The 21,425-nt window shown below is 37.3% G+C and overlaps 1 protein-coding gene across 2 annotated transcripts in view; it reads left to right on the top strand.

The window, feature by feature from the left end:
• The window catches only part of VPS8 (VPS8 subunit of CORVET complex), a 295,718-nt gene that overhangs the window by 51,379 nt on the left and 222,914 nt on the right, over positions 1-21,425 (top strand). For both annotated transcript variants that reach the window (XM_070372173.1, XM_070372165.1), the window contains exons 16-20: positions 7,091-7,165; positions 8,350-8,385; positions 9,269-9,359; positions 9,786-9,832; positions 11,453-11,542. In XM_070372173.1, coding sequence (XP_070228274.1) covers positions 7,091-7,165; positions 8,350-8,385; positions 9,269-9,359; positions 9,786-9,832; positions 11,453-11,542 — 339 coding nt within the window. The remainder of the gene's footprint in view (positions 1-7,090; positions 7,166-8,349; positions 8,386-9,268; positions 9,360-9,785; positions 9,833-11,452; positions 11,543-21,425) is intronic.

Here is a 21,425-nt window from a genome sequence, read left to right as displayed (position 1 = left end):
AGGAGTCTGCAGATAAGGAAGACCTAAAAGTTATTTTAGTATTAATTTTACTATATTTTAAGCAATGACAATGGCATTTAGCAGTTTATACAGGTGTGTGTGCCAAGTCTTTCCGACCCTATGGATTGTAGCCCGCCAGGCTACTCTGTCCCTGGGATTGTCCAGGCAAGAATACTGAAGTGGGTTGCCATGCCCTCCTCCAGGGGATCTTCCCAACCCACATCTCTTATGTTTCCTGCATTGGCAGGGGGGTCCAGTTCGATTCCTGGGTCGGGAAGATCCACTGGAGATGGGATAGGTTACCCACTTCAGTATTCTTGGGCTTCCCCTGTGGCTCAGCTGATAAAGAATCCACCTGCAATGCAGAATACCTGGGTTCAATCCCTGGGTTGGGAAGATCCCCTGAAGAAGGGAAAAGCTACCCACTCTAGTATTCTGGCCTAGAGAATTCCATGGACTGTATAGTCCATGGGATCACAAAGAGTTGGACAGGATGAAGCAACTTTCACTTCACTCTTAACCACTAGTGGCACCAGGGAAGCCCATTTACATATGTAGTTTATAGTTAAATTACTTGAAATTGTCATCTCATGTTTCCTAAGTCAGTAATATTTAAGCAGGAAATTTAGACTCTTGTGGAGCTTCTCTGTATAATTTCTTGGAAAAAAATAGTAGTGAAGGTCTTATTTATGAGTGTCTCCAGCATAGTATCTAGCCATTGCTCAAATCTCCCTGAGATATTAGAACTTCAGAGCATAAATATATGTGGAAGAGTCTTCCAGTATTTTCAGAATTTAGAAACTAGGAAAATCCAGAAGAAGAAATGGTAATTCAATAGAATTCACTAGGTTAAGATTAATTATTGTCCCACACTTAGTTTCTTTTGTCTGGAAGTGTAAAAGTGTCAGTCACTCGGTCATCTGACTCTTTGTGACCTCATGGACTGTAGCCTACCAGGCTCCTCTGTCTGTGGAATTTCCCTGGCAAGAATACTGGAGTGGGTAGCCATTTCCTTCTCCAGGGGATCTTCCTGACCCAGGGATCAAACCTGGGTCTCCCACATGGAAAGCAGATTCTTTTCCGTCTTAGCCACCAGGGAAGCCCCCAAATCAGCTCTCCCTGACTCCTGGCAACTGTGGCATAGTGGTGGTGGTGGCAGTCTGAGTGATTATTAAAAACACTGATAGACTTTGAACTTGTGCTTTCAGCCATGATGGAATAGTGGGGACTGGATTTGCTCTCCTGTCTGGGGAAAAAGAAAAATCAAGGAAAAAAAACAAAAAACAAAAACAGTCATTTTCAAGATATTAGTGAACTTGAAAATAGAACAATAGAATCTATCCAAAATGAAACAGAAAAAAAATTAAGAAAAAAAAAAGTGTTAGTGACCAGTGAGGTAGCATGAAGTAGCCTAATGTGTAGTAGAAATCTCTGAAGGAGAGGAGAGAAAAAATTAGAAGAAATAATGGTCAAAAACTTTCCAAAACAATAAACTCAGAATTTCAAGAAGCTCAGTGAACCCAAACACAAGTAAAATGAACAGATTGATTCAAATGAATTGGAAAGAGGAAATATTAGAGCAGGCAGAGGAAAAAGACACATTAAATGCAGAGGATCAGCAATAAGTGTAAGAGCAGATTTCTCATCTGCCATAATCTGCAGTAGTCTCCAGAGAAGATACACCAAATGGCCAAAAAGCAGATGACAGGATATTCAACATCATTAATCATTATGGAAATGCAAATCAGAATCACAATGAGTTACCACTTCATGCCTCCCAGGATAGCTATAATCAAAAAGAGACAATAACAACTGTTGACTACAATGCAGAAAAATTGGAACATTCATATTTTGCTTGTTGGACATAGTGCAGTCACTGTAGAAAACATTTTGGCAGTTCCTCAAAATATTAAAGATTCCATGTGATAGAGCAGTTCTATTCCTAGCTAGCTACTCAAGAGGAATGAAGCCGTATTGCCACAAAAACACTTGTACACAGATGTTCATAGCAGTATTATTCATAATAGCTAAAAAGTCAAAACAGTCAAAATGTCCATCAGCTGATAAATGGATAAGCAAAATGTGGCATGTCCATGTAGTAGAATGCTATTCCTCAATTTAAAAAATGAACTATTGACACATGTTACAACATGGATGAACCCCAGAAATACTGTGTTAAGTGAAAGAAGCCATATGGAAAGACCATGTATTGTTTGATTCTGTTTATATGAAATGTCCAGAAAAGGTAAATTTATAGAGACAGATTAGATTAATAGAACTGGAACTAAGAGTGGGAATGAGAATTGACTGGAAGTGGGTAAAAGTTATCTTTGTGGAGTGATGGAAATATTCTGAAATTGGATTTTGGCGATGGTTGAACAACTGTACATTTACCAAAATGTTATTGTATACTTAATGAGTGAATTTTATGGTATGTAAACCTTAATATTGTCATTTAACAAAAGAAGTTGACTGTTTAAAACAAAAGTAATGGTATTTTGTGGTACATACTTAATGCTATGTAGAAGTAATAGGATGACGGAAATAGTACATAGCAGGGAGTGGGGAGAAGGAAGTATAGTACTGTAAAGTTCTTAACATTATACATCAAATTGTATATTATGTAAATGTAGACTGAGATTAGTTAAAGCTGCATATTATAAACACTAGAGTAGTCACTGAAAAAGTATCCCTTTATAAGTCAATAGTAGCAAAAAAAAGGATGTTAAAAAATATTCAATGAAGCATAAAAAAAGAGGTAGTACAGGTGGAAAACAATAAAATAATCTAAATCCAACTGTATCAATAATTATAGAAAATGGAAGATGTCTAAACATTTCAGTTGAAAGGCAGGGATTGTCATACTGGATTTAAAAAAAAAGCAGGACCAACTCTATGCTGTCTACAAAAAGCTCTTATTAAATACAAAGTCATGGATAAGTTAAAAGTAAGAAGAAAGAAAAAGACATATTGTGCAAATACTAAGAATAGCTATTTTAATATCAGATTAAGTAGATTTCTGAGTAGGCAATATTGCCAGAGATAAAGAGAAATTTCAAATTGATAAAAAAATTAATTCATCAAGAAGTCATAATAATCTTAAAGGCTTAAGCACCCAATAACAGACCTTCAAAATATATGAGACAATAACAAATCTAAAAGGAGAAACAGACAAGTCCACAATTAGAGTTTGCAAAATTCAAAACTCCTTTATTAGTAATTAATAGAATAAGCAGACAGAAAACCATCAAGGGTATACAGAAGACTTAAAAAGAATTATTGACCAACTTGATATAACTGATATTTGTAGAATATTCCACCCAGCAAAAGTAAGTTACAAACTTTCTCAAGTGCAGATGGAGCATCCAATAAATTATATGCTAGGCCATAAAGCAAAGAACAGTAAATTGTTGAAAGAATCATCAGGGTAAATCTGGAGAAAATGCAAATATTTGGAAATTAAGTAGCACCTTTATAAATAACCCATAAGTCAAAGAAGAAATCTCAAAGGAAGTTATAATATATTTTGAACTAAATGAAAGTGAAAATGCAGCATATAAAAATCTGTGGTCTTAGACAGCTCATACAGCTCAGCATTTTTACACAAAACAAAGCAGAAGATCTAAAAAGACATTTCTCCAAAGAAGACACACAGATGGCTCATAGGTACATGAAAGATTGCTCGTTATTAGAGAAATGCAAATCGAAACAACACGAGGTATCACCTCACACCAGTCAGAATGGCTAGCATCCAAGCATCTGCAAATAATCAATGCTGGAGAGAGTTAGAGAAAAAGGAACCCTCCTGCACTGTTGGTGGAAATGTACATTGGTCCAGTCACTATGGAGAACAATATGGAGGTTCCTTAAAATGGTAAAAATAGAGTTACCATATGATCCATCAATCCACTGCTGGACATATATCCAGAAAAAACTATCATTCAAAAAGATACATGCAGTCTAATGTTCATAGCACTGTTTACAATAGCCACGACGTGTTGTGTGTACATGGAAGCAACCTAAATGTTCATCGATAGATGAATGGATAAAGAAGATGTGGTGTATATATATACACACACAGACACACAGTGGAATATTACTCAGCTATAAGAATACCAGATACAGCAATATAAATGTACCTAGAGATTATCATACTAAAGTAAACCAGAGAAAGACCAATATCATATGATATAACTCATATGTGGAATTAAAAAAAAAGATGCAAATAAATTTATTTACAAAAACAGAAACAGGCTCATAGACATAGAAAAACAAACATGGTTACCAAAGGAGAGAGCGGGGAGGGATAATTAGGAATTTGGGATTAATATATGCACACTACTATATCTAAAATAGGTAACCAACAGGGACCTACTGTATAGCACAGGGAACTGTATTCAATATTTTATAATAATCTATAAGGGAAAAGAATCTGAAAAAGAATGTATATATGTAAAATAACTGAATCACTTTGCTGTACACTTAAACTAACACAACATTGTAAATTAATGTAAAAAAAAATCTGGAGTCTATAAGTCAATTTGAGGGTAATTTATAGCTTTAAATGGGCTTCCCTGGTAGCTCAGCTGGTAAAGAATCCACCTGCAATGTAGGAGAACCCAGGTTGATTCCTGGGTCAGGAAGATCCCCTGGAGAAGGAATAGGCTACCCATTCCAGTATTCTTGGGCTTCCCTGGTGGCTCAGTTGGTAAAGAATCCGCCTGCAATAGGGAGACCTGGGTTGGATACCTGGGTTGGGAAGATCCCCTGGAGAAGGGAATGGCTACACACTCCAGTATTCTGACCTGGAGAATTCCATGGACTATATAGTCCATGGGGTCACCAAGAGTTGGACATGACTGAGTGACTTTTACTTTCACTATAGCTTTAAATAACTTTTAAAAATCTCAAATTTGTAACCTAAGTCTCTATCTTAAAGAAACAGAGAAGAGCAAATAAATTGGAAATATATTAAAAAGAAATAACAAAAGTGAACACAAATCAGTTAAATAGGAAATGGACAAACAGTAGAGAAAATCAAAGAAAATAAAACTTGTTTTTTTAAAAGATAAATAGATAAAACACTAATGAGAGTAATTCAGAAAAAAGGTGCAGTTACTAATATCATACTGAGAGAGATAAAATCACTGTGTAGTCTGAAAATATTAAAAAGATAAATAACTTTATGCCTAAAAATTAAACAATTTTAGATGAAGTGGAAAAATTCTTTGAAAGGTACAGATTACTAAAGCTGACCAAGAAGAAATGAAAATCTAAGGGGTTGTATGTTAGTTTGATTTCCTGCAAAGAAAATCCAGGCTTAGATAGCTTCACTAGTAAAGTCTATTATAATAAAGGAAAAAATATCAATTTCACATAAAAATCTTTTTAAAAATAGAGGAAAAGGGAGCACATAATTCTTTTTATGATATCAGCTTACCTCTGATAATAAAACTGAAGACATTGCAATAAAGTATAATACAGACCGATGACCTCATGAGCATAGAAGCAAAAATCTGTAAAATAGTAGTAAATCAGCAATGTATGAAAAGCGGAATCGTTATCAAATGGTATTTATCCAAGTCACACCCGGCTGGTTTAACATTCAAAAGTCAATGTAATTCACTATGTTAAGTTTATTGTAAAAGAAAGGTCATAATACCATCTCAAAAAACATAGAAAAAGCATTTCACAAAATTCAGTATCCGTTTCTGATAAAATTCTTAGCAAACTAGGAATAGAAGTAGAAGGGAGCTTCTTCGGCTTGATTAAAAAGAACATCTACAAAAATCCTAGCACTAACATTGTACTTAAATTTAAAGTAGTACTGCCAGAAACCCAGACTAAAAAAAAATGCAAAACCCTGATTCTGATCTTCTAGAGGAAATATAGAAGCAGAGGAACATGTTAAAAGATTCCACTGGGATGCCATTAGCAAAATTCAGATAGTAGGAAACTCCCATGAATAAGTGTTCCAGTGTCCTCAACAAATAAACTGCATGGAAAGTAAAGGACTGTGAGAGATAGAGGCACACTGACTCTTAAGAGATGTATCAGCCTGCTTCAGTGTGTGGCCCTTATTTGAGTCTTGACTTAACAAATGAAATGTAGAAACAAAGAATAAAAATCTCAGTAACGTTTGACATTTATGAGGCAATCTGAAATCCAAACACTGATCAGATATTTGATATTGAGGAATGATTGTTAATTTTTAAAAGTCTGTCAAGGAAATTATGGTTATGTTAAAAAGGATTTATTATGCATAAACTGAATTTTTGTAAATGAGATGTTCAAATCTGAGATTCATTTCAGAATTATTACTGTGCTATAAAGGAGTCAGTGGAAATTGTAGATGAAACAAGATTGAGCTTATAATTAATGAAGCTAGTTACTGGATACATTGGGTTCATTATTTTATTCTGTCGACCTTTGTATATATTTTTATAATTTCGTAAGAAAAATGACTAGTTATCAGTTCTTGACCACATCTGTTTTGGAAGATTTATAAATGCTACTGTATTTAAGCCTCTCAGAAACTGCATGGTTTTCAAAGATGGAAAAACATAGTGTCAGAACTTTGAAACTTGTTTAAACTCTGTCACCTAGTAGGTGACAGAGCCTAAATTTGCAACCCAGATTTGTCAGGCAGTAAGTCTTGTTTCTATTTGCTGGGCTGTGCTGACTTTCATATACTGCACTGCTTCATCTTCCTGTTTACTTTTGCGTTTTTTGTTGATATTTATTTCAAAGAACTTGGAGGTATCATTTCAATTAGCCCTATTCTTTGACAGAAGCAGTGATTGCCTGTCATCCGGTAGTGGGCAGGTTGCAAGTTTTTCTTCGAGTTTAGAAGTTGCCATGTTCCTCCGTTTTTTGCATTTCTCTGAAAGATAAAAAGACCATATACAAGCAGAGAACTACTTTTTGCACTTTGTCTTTTCTGCCACTTCCACAGACAGAGTGGCACTGGACTGACATTTCCCCCCCCCTCACTTACAGGATGAAACTATATTGTCTCTGTATTCTACATTCTTGAAAATTTGAGACTTCTAATGCATGTAGTGTTTTACCTTTAAATTTTTTTTTTTAGGCTTTGGTTGGAGAGAAGGCTTGCTATCAATCCATAAGTAGCTATGGTGGTCAGATCTTTTATTTGGGAACAAAAGTAAGTTCTTCCACTTTGTGACTTGGTGTGCGTTTGTGTCAGGCGAGTTGGGGCTGAAGGAGGTTGCTGGTAAAGACAGCAGTACATTACAAAGTGAATACTGATCAGCAGTAATTGAAAACTTTGAAGGGTTAGATGATCATGATGTTTAACTAATTTTTTAAAAGATTGCCCCTTAGTTTTATTATAGGTTATTAGAAGATAGTGAATATAGTTCTCTGTACTGCACAACTAATTAATTTCCTCTACTTTTAGACATACTATATTTTTACCTTTGTTTAGGTTCTGGTTAATAATAGGATGCGTATTTTCTTTATTCAGAGGTATACTTTCTCAATCTTCCTTCACAATTATGTTTTAATGACCAGGAAGATAACTCTATTATATATTTTTGTCATGTAATTAAGATGTGCTTTAGCTTAGATCAGCTTGTGTTCACTCGCTCGATTGTGTCCAACTCCTTGCGACCCCATAGACTGTAGCCCGCCAGGCTCCTATGTCCATGGGATTTCCCAGGCAAGAATACTGGAGTGGGGTTGCCATTCCCTCCTCTAGGGGATCTTCTCAACCCAGGAACTGAATCCGCATTTGGCAGGCGGATTCTTTACCACTGTACCACCTGGGAAGCCCTAGATCAGCTTAGGGTATATTATTAATAAAATGCATTGAGATATTTGACTTAGAATAGGAACTTTTTGTATATCAATTTGTCCCTTTTGTTTTTTTAACTTTTTGTTTATTAATTTGTTTTTGTTTTTTAAAGCTTGTTGTCTATCAGTTTGCTCCTTGTTTTTTTTTTAACTTAGCATGGAAAAGCTTAGCACGTTGGGAGATTGGATTTTCCTTCTTTGTCCATGGAATGAACCCCTTGGATAGACTTATTCACTTTTAAATGTTTGATGTACTCTTTTTTTTTATTGTCCACGTCACATGGCATGTAGGATCTTAGTTCCCCAACTACGGAGCAAACCTGCCTGCAGTAGAAGCATGGAGTGTTAACCACTGGACTGCCAGCGAAGTCCCTGTTTTACTTTTTAATGTGGGCTCTTGAACGACCCTTTACTTTTAAGTGTAATATGAAATATTTTTACTTAGATGTACAATGAGATGTAGAACTGAGACAAATGTGTCTCTCAAGTAAGTCTCTTGGAGATGATAAGTCTAATTTCCTTCTCGTTTTCTAGTCTGTTTATGTGATGATGCTGAGGAGCTGGAGGGAGGTGAGTTCAGAGTAATTTTATATATTAGCACTATTGAATTGCACACATCTTAGCATTTTTTGACTTTGCAGAAAAAGATTATTTGGATTTGTGCTTTTTAATTTCAGAAGTGTACATCAAAGCCATTCTATCATATACTTGATTTGATAAAACTGACCAACTCCCTGATAAGGTTTGGCTATGTATATAGAAAATTCAAAATACCAGTGGTATAAAAGATCTTTCAGCAGCAGTAACAGCAGTCTGGAGGTACACAGTCTGTGGCTAATATGGCAGCTCCATGGTCTTTGTCATACTACCCTATATATATAAAAAAAAAAAAATGTCACCCTTCTTGTGTATGGATTCTAGTCTCAAGGTCATTTTATGTTCCAGTATAACTGCCGGAGCTCCAGCTGTTACGGAGGAACAGAAGAGAAGCCTGGCCCTGACCTTTTAAGGTCACAATCCAGAAATGTCCAAATAACACTTCCTCTTATCATTGGCCAGAAGTTGGTCACATGGCCCCACGTGGCCACAGGAGAGTCTTAGAAATGTCCTTTAGCTGTCTAACGGTTTATTGCTATCTCAAACAAACTTGGAATTTGTTATGAAGGAGGAGGGATTGAATGGATATTGTGGCAATTAGCTGTTTCTGCTCCAGCAACATTCTAGCTGTTTCCTCTTTTCAGGTTTAGGCTGTAGCTCCTTATACCAACTTATACAGTCACTGTACTATCCAGTGCTTTATGAAATTGTTTTCCTTGGAAATAAGATAGTCACATGGTTATTATAATTTTAGCTAATAAGCAACAACTTCTGTAAAGACACTAGGTAGAATAGGAATTTTTACTGGTGATTGGTCAGACAAAGGGGTGTGGTTTCTCTCATTTATTCATTTTAGAGAGTGGATCACCTCTTGAAACAAGACTGTCTTACAGAAGCTTTGGCTCTGGCATGGTCTTTCCATGAAGGAAAAGCAAAAGCAGTAGTAGGTAAGTCAACAGAACACTGGTGTAGTAGGTACTGCTTTTCTGGAGCAGAGAAAATGAATAATATTAATCATTCACAGAATACTTTTGACTTAGTGTTCAAGTGTTTTATAAGCAAGATGTTATCAGACCTTACAGATTTTCAGGAGAAAAGGTTAATGACAAATACAGGATATAGAATTTTAAATGTCACTTTTAAAATTCATTTCATAAGGAAAACTTAACTGTTAGAACAAAAGGAAAGTACACTGACATGCTGTCTGGGCCAGTTGATGGGAGGTGTTCCTGTTATGGCATATTACCCAATATTTTGTTACCTAGATTTGTTATATCTATTGTTAGCATAGGTTATCAATAGAAGACCAGAGCAATTTCACTCCTGAAGATGTGGATTAACTTCGGATTTATGTGGGTTTTGCTTCTCTGCAGGGTTATCAGGGGATGCCAGTAAGCGAAAGGCTATTGTTGCAGATCGGGTGAGTATTTTAATAGGGTTTTTACTGGGGTACATCTTGGACGTGATTAGGTAAATGACTACAGTCAAGAAGAGAGTGTATAAAAAAGCAAATCAGATGATAATTCCTTGGTTGTTACTGTGAATGCTTTTGTAAATTCCTTCTTAGCGCCTTTTCTTTTTTCCCTTGCTCACTCTTTAATGAAGATTATAAATAGTGAAATAGCCAGAAGACAGCAGACAGGAGGAAGAAGAAAACCCAGGGATCTGGATTGTTTCTGAACTTATTGTAGCCCATAGGATGCTGACATTTGTTATAAACTGATAAGTAATAATGAGAAATACTATATGTGCAAATATTTGTATTGCCTGAGGTAGCAAAGATGGCTGATGTTTATTATTATTGTTCAGTTCAGTCTCTCAGTCATGTCCGATTCTTTGTAACCCCATGAACCACAGCACGTTCTGTCCATCAACAACTCCTGGAGTTTACCCAAACTCATGTCCATTGAGTCAGTGATGGCCATCCAACCATCTCATCCTCTGTCGTCCCCTTATCCTCCTGCCCTCAATCTTTCCCAGCATCAGGGTCTTTTCAAATGAGTCAGCTCTTCGCATCAGGTGGCCAAAGTATTGGAGTTTCAGCTTCAATATCAGTCCTTCCAATGAACACCCAGGACTGATTTCCTTTAGGATGGACTGGTTAGGTCTGCTTGCAGTCAAAGGGACTCTCAAGAGTCTTCTCCAACCCCACAGGTCAAAAGCATCAATTCTTCGGGGCTCAGCTTTCTTTATAGTCTGACTCTGACATCCATACATGACTACTGGAAAAACTATAGCCTTGACTAGACGTATCTTTGTTGGCAAAGTAATGTCTCTGCTTTTCAATATGCTGTCTAGGTTGGTCATAACTTTTCTTCCAAGGAGTAATTGTGTTTTAATTTCATGGCTGCAGTCGCCATCTGCAGTGATTTTGGAGCCCCCAAAAATAAAGTCTGCCACTGTTTCCATGTCTGTTTGCCATGAAGTGATGGGACTGGATGCCATGATCTTTGTTTTCTGAATGTTGAGCTTTAAGCTGTTAATTAGCATTAATATGGCTAATGTTAATATTTAATACTAGCTTTGTTTTCCTAGTCTAGGCTTGCCTGAATTCATTTACTGTTGTCATTCCTCCCCCTATTTATTGTGCAAATGCATTGGTAAAAATTAGATTCCAAATTAGTATAAACATTTAGAAAACATATACAGAAACTGGTCATTCCAAAGACTTATAAATGATTCTCTTAGTTTCTGGTAGGAAGAATTGCCTGTATGTGTTCTTTAGGGAAAGATCTATGTAGAGGATAACTGAAGAGGTAAACGTCAACATTTTATTTCATTTTTATTTCACACTAATGCCATCTGGAACCTGGAGGTATTTATTAGGAAAGATTAACAAATTGGTACTAACCCTGAGCCTGAAAGAAATTAGGCTGGGGTTAAAAAATGGGGAAATAAAGCCACTAAAATTTTAAATTGTATTTTTTCATAAAATAGCCAAGCCTGATTCTGTATTATTTAAGATCATATATATTAAGATGACATATATTAAGTATTACAAAGCTTTAGAGACATATTTTAATTACTGTTTTCCTTCCAGATGGTAGAAATCCTATTGCATTATGCAGACCGAGCTCTAAAAAAGTGCCCAGACCAGGGAAAAATCCAAGTGATGGAGCAACATTTTCAGGTACACATTTGCAAGTGCTTCTAATAGACATTACTATGAACAGGTCTAGTACTGGTCTTTGATATTATTTGAGAATGGAACTTTGATCTTTTGCTTAAACATTTTTCGGTATTCAGAGATTTATTACAGGGTTTGTGGAACATCTCAGTTATTAAAATTTGAAGTAACAGGTGTACAGACACATGGGAACAGATGAGTAAAATGTTGTGGGGTGTCAGTGCTTAGGTACTTGGTGCTTCATGGAAGGAACAGATGTGTGTATGAGGGTGCATACCTGTGAATTGACGCCTTACACCTTGCTGATGACTAACACTTCCGTTGACTTGTTGGACAAGTGGACTACCAAGGTTTAAATTTAGTTCTCTTAGGAGCACCTGTGATTCAAGAATAGGTACATTGCCAAAAAATTATGATCTCTTAAATATACTAATAAAAAACCTTCAGTTTCTCTTGAAACTCTGAAAATAGAAGTCAAGGAATGATTTAAAGATCTGCACAGTGTTTATTATGAGAGTATTTACCATTTGCAATCATCTCAAAGTATATTTGTTGGGAATCTGTTTCTTCTTTTTCACTCTGAGGTCTTGCTCCCCTCCCCCTGTCTCCTCTCTCAACAAATATTTGAGGGTCTGGTATAGCAGTCAGCAAACATTTTCTAAAAAGGGCCAGATGGTAAAATTTAAGCTTTGTGGGGTACATATGGTCCCTGTCACACGTTCGTCCATGTGATTTTTTTTTTTTTTACTTGTTTTTAAACAACACTTTAGAAATGTAAAAACCATTCGTAGCTGGGAGCCATTCAAAAACAGGCTGTGGACAGGACTTGGCCCATGGGTCAAAGTGTGCAGCCTCTGGTCTAATATGTTCTAGGCACTGGACGATAGTGTGCAAAAGATGTGTGCTCCTTGTTATCTTGAAGTTAATAGTCTAGTCAAAATAACTTTTCTTATGCACATTACTGGACATATTTAGAAGAAATATAGGGTTTTGGAGTTGGAGGAGCAGACACAGCTCATATGTTTTTATGTTTGCATTTGATGCTCTTAACTTTGGAAGACAAGAGTAGATACGGCAGTGAACAGTTGGAGGGTATCAGAGCAGGATTTGGTTTCCTGAACTGTACTATTGAATGCCATAGTAGTGGGCTTCTAGCAAAGTAACATTTATTACCTTGTGGCTCACTGAATTTGTAGTGAAGAAGAGAAAGGAGCTTATATAAGGTTATAGAAATAGATAAGCTAGGAGGAAAACATATGGCAGAGAGAAAGCATTTGGGGACAGAACTATTTAGGAATAGTACCTGGTATATAAATGATTTTGTATATCACTACAGTATATAGAGAAAAGCAAACTCAGCATTTTAACAAGAGAATATCTGTTATCAAGAAGTGGTAGGATGGTATTCATGTAAGAACTCTGGTTGTTGGAAGGTGTACTTTGGTGAAAAGGAACATCCAATAGGGCATGCTTAGAGGGGTTAATGAGGAGGATGTGTGTGTGTGTGTGTGTGTGTACACATGGCATGCGTGTGAATATACACATAAGGTGGAAACCACTTTGTTGGGGAAGAACCTGGTAGAGAGCTATAAAAGAAAAAAGGAATGAAAAGTGATATTCTGACAGAGAAATATTAAGGAATCAGCATGACAGGGACTGTAGATGATGGTTTCTAAAACAGATTTTAAAATTTACTGAGAAACAAATCATGGTAGTAATGTTTTCTTTAACCACCTAGATATTTGTCAGAAGTTTAATTCTGCTAAAAGAATATCTAATAAAATTTTGATTTATTAATCACTTAGCCTCATAGGCAGTAAAGATAACAGTGGTGGGAATCATTATTCTGAATTTACTTTTTATCAATGATTGGGGAAGTAGAAGGGATAAACTACTGATAGAAAAATTATCTCATTATTTTAAAGGTTATAATAACATCTCATGAGGAAAAATAACATTATGAATCCTGTATTTTAGAAAGCAGATATTTCAGCAAAACAAATATGGGAACAGTCTCATGGTTATAGGCCAAAATACTAATATACCCCTAAATACTAATAGATTCACAAAGAACAGGAATTTTTTTTTTTTAACTTTTTATTTTGTATTGCTGCTGCTGCTAAGTCGTTTCAATCGTGTCCGACCCTGTGTGACCCCATAGACGGCAGCCCACCAGGCTCTCCCATCCCTGGGATTCTCTAGGCAAGAATACTGGAGTGGGTTGCCATTTCCTTCTCCAATGCATAAAAGTGAAAAGTCAAAGTGAAGTCGCTCAGTCGTGTCCGACCCTTAGTAATCCCATGAACTGCAGCCCACCAGGCTCCTCTGTCCATGGGATTTTCCAGGCAAGAGTACTGGAGTGGGGTTCCATTGCCTTCTCCAATTTTGTATTGGGGTAAAGCCAATTAACAATGTTGTGACAGTTTCAGATGAACAGCAAAGGTACTCAGCCATACATATGCATGTATCCATTCTTCCCCAAACTCTCCTCTCTTCCAGGCTGCCAGATAACATTGAGCAGAGTTCCGTGTGCTATGCAGTAGGTGCTTGTTGGTTATTCATTTTAAATAGAGCAGTGTGTACATGCATATCCCAAACTCCCTAACTGTCCTTTCTCCCCATCCCTCCCCCCCGGCAACCATAAGATCGAAGAACAGGAAATTCTTAAATGTTGACACAATAACCACAAACAGTCCAAGGAGAAAGGAAATGGGGAAGAATGTTGAGAGAAGTATATCTATAAAACACAGAACATCTACCAAAGTTGGAGAGAGGTCGATAACCAAAGATATTTGTCAAAAGCATGAAGAATCTATATGACTATCAGAAAAGAGACTCGTATGGTCCAGATTGTACCTACCAAAATACTAAAGGATACGGAGGGATTTTGACAAAGATTAACTTCATGGGAAATAGATGGGGAAACAGTGGAAACAGTGTCAGACTTTATTTTTCTGGGCTCCAAAATCACTACAGATGGTGACTGCAGCCATGAAATTAAAAGACGCTTACTCCTTGGAAGGAAAGTTATGACCAACCTAGATAGCATATTGAAAAGCAGAGACATTACTTTGCCAACAAAGGTCCGTCTAGTCAAGGCTATGGTTTTTCCTGTGGTCATGTATGGATGTGAGAGTTGGACTGTGAAGAAGGCTGAGCGCCGAAGAATTGATGCTTTTGACCTGTGGTGTTGGAGAAGACTCTTGAGAGTCCCTTGAACTGCAAGGAGATCCAACCAGTCCATTCTGAAGGAGATCAGCCCTGGGATTTCTTTGGAAGGAATGATGCTAAAGCTGAAACTCCAATACTTTGGCCACCTCATGCGAAGAGTTGACTCATTGGAAAAGACTCTGATGCTGGGAGGGATTGGGGGCAAGAGGAGAAGGGGACGACAGAGGATGAGATGTCTGGATGGCATCACCGACTCAATGGACGTGAGTTTGAGTGAACTCTGGGAGTTGGTGATGGACAGGGAGGCCTGGCGTGCTGCGATTCATGGGGTCAGAAAGAGTTGGACACGACTGAGTGACTGATCTGATCTGATCTGAACCTAATATGTGTATTACATGCCAAGTACTACATGAAGGGTGTGGCATTCATTTTTGTTTAATTCCTGCAACAACCCTATGAAGTAGATCCTGTTATTATCCTCATATTATAGAAGAGAAAGTTTAGGCTGAGAGAGGTTAAGTGACTTCTGAAGGTAATATTGCTGATTAAGTGTGGGGTCAGAAACTCCAGTCCAGGTTATTCTGACTTCAAAACCCAGCTCTTAAGTAACCATTGTACTGTATTGTTATTTTCAGAGCAAGTTCAGGGAAAGGATGGGTGAGAAGGGGTGATGATAGTAGACGATCAGGAATGATAATTATAGCAAACATCTAAAGTATTCAGTGCTTACTGTGTGGCAGACACCATTACAAACCATTTACACATGTTAACTTATTTAATTCCTGTAATTCTACAAGGTAGGTTTTGTCATTATTCACATTTATGAGTGAGACCAAGGCACAGAGAGGTTAAATCACCTGTTGCAGATCACATAGCTAGTGAACAATAGAGCTGGGATTAGAATCCAGTACTGGGACTTTGGAGTCCACATCTGGAATGCTGCACTCTACCCTGGAGCAACACTTCTGGTTTTGCTTCTATTTTCATGAGCGCAGAGAGTGGTCTTTAAAATGGAAAAGTCCAGATAAATATATTAAAGAAACAGGCTGAAGCCCAGCATATGTTTCATATAGTTACATTATGATTGTTCAGATCTCAAGACCCAGTGGAATTATAACCCATGGTCCTATTTGAATAGTCAGAGCTATCTAAATAATTTGTAAGTAACTTTGGATCAGTTTTCAAATAAGGCACACTTGCTTAAGCATGGATGCCTAAGCAGAGAAGACATAGCTTATTTCACTCAAGAGGACTATACTTTTGAAAAAGGTGATCTTTAGCCCATTAGGATGAGTAAAATACATGCACAAATGGCCACAAATCTACTGTTTTAAGTGTTAAATTGTAATATTTAATCATAAAATAGTAAAATAGGTTAACTCTTACAGTGTAATTTTGTAGAAGAAAAGTGGATGTAGGAACTATCCACTGTAACCCCATTGTGGTTTGTGAACATTTTCCATGAGTTCACTTAAGAACAACCTTGCTAAACTCATAAAAATGGCACTTTTGAAAGGAATGTGAGGACACTACATTCATGCAATGCTTATTACATAACATCTTGATTTTGTTAAAGCATTTGCCTTAGTTTTTCATTACTCTCATTGCTGAGATGGATTAGTAAATAGTAGATTTACAGATGAGAAACATTCCTACCCCAAAGAGTATTCTTGCAGGCCTAGTATTAATTACTTTCTAGGGCTCTTTCATATCCAAGTTTTTATCATTGATTTGGATGAAGATTTATTGAGTGGCTTGTCGAATTTGGATAGAACCAAGAATCAGGGTCCAAAATGATCTTGACAAAGTGCAATCAAAATTGTTATGAGGTGAAATTTAGCAAGGATAGACATCAAGACTCGCACTGGATTCAAATAATTAAGTTGAATGCATCCTGGATTGGGGAAATCTAGCTGGACAGGATTTTAGTTGACCATAAACTTAGTATGAGTCAACTGTGTATTAAGACCCAGATAGAGGAAAGTGATAGTACCACTGGGCTATGTGTTGAAAATAAAAACTAAATAAGATAGTTTATGGACTATTGACGGACCAGCTTTTATCCAACAACTGGGCTGGTGGGAGGTTTTAAAATCAACAGTTAAAAAAAAAATACCAGAGTTGTTTAATCTAGGGAGAAAGTAAGTGCAGATATGGTATAAGTTTCAGATATAAGTATATATATAAGTTTCAGATCTCTGAAAGCACTATCTGCTTTCAGATAGTGAAGGACTACCATAGGGAGATTTATTGTACTGCAGCAGAGGCAAGGCTAGTATGTGAAAGTGAAAGTCATTTGGTTGTGTCCGACTCTTTGCAACCCCACGGACTATACAGTCCATGGAATTCTCTAGGCCAGAATACTGGAGTAGCCTTTCCCTTCTCCAGGGGATCTTCCCAACCCAGGTCTCCTGCATTGCAGGCAGATTCTTTACCAACTGAGCTATCAGGGAAGCCCATAAGTGGGTAGAAGGTCTAGTTCAGTTTTAAATGGTCTAATGATTATGTAATAAGTCTTGGACTGTGTGCCTCCTACTGTCGAATGTATTGAAGTAAAGGGATGATGACCAGCTAACTAGGAGATTTTTTTTTTTGATCAATTAATTTATTCTAATTGGAGGATTATTACAATACATCAACATGAATCAGCCACAGGTGTACATGTGTCACCCCATCCTGAACCCCTCTCCCATCTCCCTCCCTACCCCATCCCTCTGGGTTGTCCCAGAGCACCAGCTTTGGGTTCCCTGCTTCATGTATAGAACTTGCACTGGTCATCTATTTTACATAAGGTAATGTACATGTTTCAGAAGGCGAAGGTGGGATGATTTGAGAGAATAACATTGAAACAGGAGTGTTTATAAAAGACATTGTTTTGCTGGGTGGGAAGATCTGAGACTTCATTATCTTTATCAAGAAACTCATTGGAAACAGGTAACCAGTAATCCAATTAGTTGAAATTCCTAAGACTAGATTCTATCTCAGTCAGAATACTGAGCATTGGGACCTCCTTGGTGGTCCATTGGTTAAGACTCTACACTTGCAATGCAGGTGGTGCAGGTCTGATCCCTGGTTGGGGAACAAAGATCCCACATGCCCTGTGGCATGGCCAAAAAAAAAAAGAAACAAACTGAGCATTTACATTTTACCAGCAGGTGGCACTCATGTCTGCTGTCTCAGTTTTAATCTTTACCTTTGAGGAGGAGCCTCACCTTTTCCTTAGAATCAGAATATATAATACCATTCAGTATTTTTGCTTTCCTCCAAAGATCAATCAATATTTGCCCTGTCTTAACTACAGAAGATAGCTTTTGGATCTCATGATGTTTTTGATAGGCTTTGGCTTTTATTTATCTAAGAAAGGTTTGAACCTATAATTATAATTTATTTGTACAATAGCTAGTAAGATTAAAGAGAATTAAAGTGTTCTCTTGTCTCATACATCTTGAACCTTGCCTTTTCTTCAGGCTGTCTTTCTTATCCCCAAAACAAAGTGTGAAAGTGTTAGTTGCTCAGTCGTGTCTGACTTTTGCGACCCTGTGGACTGTAGCCAGCCAGGCTCCTCTCTCCATGGGATTTCCAGGCAAGAATACTGGAGTAGGTTGCCATTCCCTTCTCCAGGGAATCTTCCCGACCCAGGGATCTAACCTGGGTCTCCTACATTACAGGCAGATTCTTTACTGTCTGAGCTGCCAGGGAAGCTCCTAAAAACAAAGTCGGACAACAAACAAATCCCTTCTTTGCCCCACGCCATCTCCCAGAATCTTATTATGCCTCTTGTTTGTACAGTCTCAACAGAGCCACACATAGCTGTCTTCGTCTCCTCACCTCCCTCCCATTCCTTGTCTGAGTTCTGTGGGCCCTTTTATTCCTCATCTTATTGGTCCTTAGTAGCAATCAACACAGTTAACAACTCTGGAAACAGTCTGTCTCAATGGCTTCTCTGGTATCATACATTCCAGGTTTTTTCCCTCTCTCTCTTGCTACTAATGTCTTTGTTTGTTCTCAAGATATTGTCTGTCACTTGAGAGTATTTGTTAAAAATGCCTTTCTTGAGTTATTTCCCTGTTCTGCTGAGTTAGACTCTCTGAAATTGGTGACCAGGATTTGAATTCAGCCCCTGAGATATGATTCATCAGCATGTTGGAAGTTTAAGAATCATTACTTTATCTTGTGACATAGGTAAATAGCTATCTTACTATTACCTCCAACCTAAGTTGTTCTGAGTTCCAAGATCCCTATAGTTAAGTTGTCTATTTACATCTTCACTTGGATGTTTTATAGGTACCTCAAAATCATGAGGGTTTTCTCTGGTGCCTCAGATGGTAAAGAATCTGCCTGCAGTGTAGGAGACCCGGGTTTGATCCCTGGGTCAGGAAGATCCCCTGGAAAAGGAAAGGGCAACCCATTCCAGTATTCCTGCCTGGAGAATTCCATTGACAGAGGAGCCTGGTCGGCTACAGTCCATGGGGTCGCAAAGAGTCAGACATGACTGAAGACTAATATTTTCACTTTCAAACTCATGAACTGCTACTGCTGCTAAGTCATGTCAGTTGTATCCGACTCTGTGCAACCCCATAGATGGCAGCCTACTAGGCTCCAAACATTTCCTCTCAAAACCTTATCTGATGACCCCTGTTTTAGTGATTGGATCCATGTCCACCTAAAGTAAATTGAATGATTCTTGTCTTTGACTTGTTTCCTTTCCTGCGTCTTGACTATTCCTCCAATTTAATCATTCTGTCTAGTCTACCACTGGCCTGTTCCACATCACCATCAGTCTTCTCTTGGTATATTACCATAGCCTCTGCATTGATCTTCCTGTACATAGTCTTATTGTACTTTAGAGACCATTTTTCCACACAGCAGCCAGAGAGAAATGTATTACATATAGACATGAGACTCAGGATTTTAAAATATCTTAAGGGCTTCTCATTTCACAGTAAAGACTGAATTCCCAGGCGGTTTCTAGGGCTCTGTGTACTGTCCCTGCCTGTATTCCTGTAATTCTCTGTATCCCTTTCATACTTCAGAGTTCTTTTCAGATCCTTGGTATTCCTGTTCTTTCTTGACTCAGAGCCTTTGCCTATGGTGTGTTCTATGCATAAAAAATGTCCCCCCCCTTTTTTTGTTTTTTAGCTCCTGTGTATTTTCAGGTGCCAGCTTAAACATCACTTCCTCTGACTTCCAGATTGTCAGATTCATTTCTTTGTAAAATTGTCATGTAAATCACTCATTCAGTGTCAGCCTTCCCCAGCTAGACTTTGTAAGGCTAGGGACTCATATGAGTTCAGAGACCATTTTTTAATCTCTTCACCACTGTATTCCCAGAATCTGGTTTAGTGCCCTTGATTTTGATAAGTATTTGTTGAAGGAATTTTTTAAAATACATGAATTTATCTTGTATACTGTGTTTGCCTTAAGAAATATATTTTAAACCTAGCTGTCTTCAGTCTAACTCTGGGAGGTATGAACTGAGAATAAAACTTAGCCTTTGCAGCACAGATGTCCACAGTCATGACTAATATTATTGTATGCTATGTGCCTGGCAGGTATCTCATTTAATCTTGATAACACACTTGAGGATTAGGTATTATTATTTATCCCCATTTTACAGATGCATACTAGTATAAACAGACGCAGAGGGAGGTTGAATAACTTGTGTAGTATCGTACAGTAAATCAAACCACAGTAGGCACCAGCCTCTTTGACTTGGGAGCCTTGACCCTATTCTGTACACCTTGCAGTTTATTCTTTGAAAATTTCAGACCAGTATGTTGTCAGCTAGGTCACTTTGCAATAAAGAAGACCTAAATAATAATGTGGTTTTAGGAAGATACTAAAACATACATAAAAGTGAAAATACAAATGATTTCATTTTAGGGTAATCATAGTAATAATATTTGAATGATCTTGGGCCCTTTTATTCCTCATCATATTCATCCTCAGTAGTATTCAACACAGTTAACAACTCCAGAAACAGTCTGTCCCTTTGGCTTTTCTGGTTTCTGAGTTCTCTGTTAACAGTGTTCTCCAACTCTAAAGCTGCCAAGTGAACTGTGGAAGCATTTTCATGTATTTTTGGTTATTTTATCTTGCTACATTTATCTTTGTTTGTTCATGTTACAGAGTAGAGGTTAAATAAATAAACCCAAAGCATTTAAAAAATATGAATCAACCTTAAAAAGATTTGAAAAGTTATATAATTTAAAAATATCTTTAAAGTGAAACCTTACGTTAATCATTACCAGGCTCCCTTCCCAGTTTCATTTTACATTTCCATGTCAATAAGAACATTCAGAGCCTTTGTTATTGCAGCCGTTGGCATTTATTTTTGTATTAAGAGTTCATGCCAAAGAGTGGACAGGGACTAAAAGCTAAATGTAGGATGAAGCAGTAGAGCTTTCCTTGTCTAATTCATGCTTCCCTGAAATGATTCGAAGAAGGAAAAACAGTACTGGTGTCCAGCACACTGCTTTGTCTCTGAGGCTTGTTTAAAAATGTTGGTTCTAGGGAGTCAGATTTTTTTCCTTACGAGGTTATTTTGTTATAATTATATCTGAAAAGAAAAAAGAAGGAAAAATACATATACACACTTACGCATACAGAGAGCTATTTATATATAGCTGTTCACGGTGTTTGTGTACTAATACTGGAGTACCAGCTGTTTAATTCTGAGCGCCTGCAGAGATGGATTGATCTGTTGATCTTTCTA

The sequence above is a fragment of the Bos mutus genome, chromosome 1 (assembly GCF_027580195.1).
Source record: "Bos mutus isolate GX-2022 chromosome 1, NWIPB_WYAK_1.1, whole genome shotgun sequence".
Taxonomy (NCBI): domain Eukaryota; kingdom Metazoa; phylum Chordata; class Mammalia; order Artiodactyla; family Bovidae; genus Bos; species Bos mutus.
Note: the sequence above shows the minus strand (reverse complement) of the source record. Positions and strands in the feature narration are given on the sequence as shown.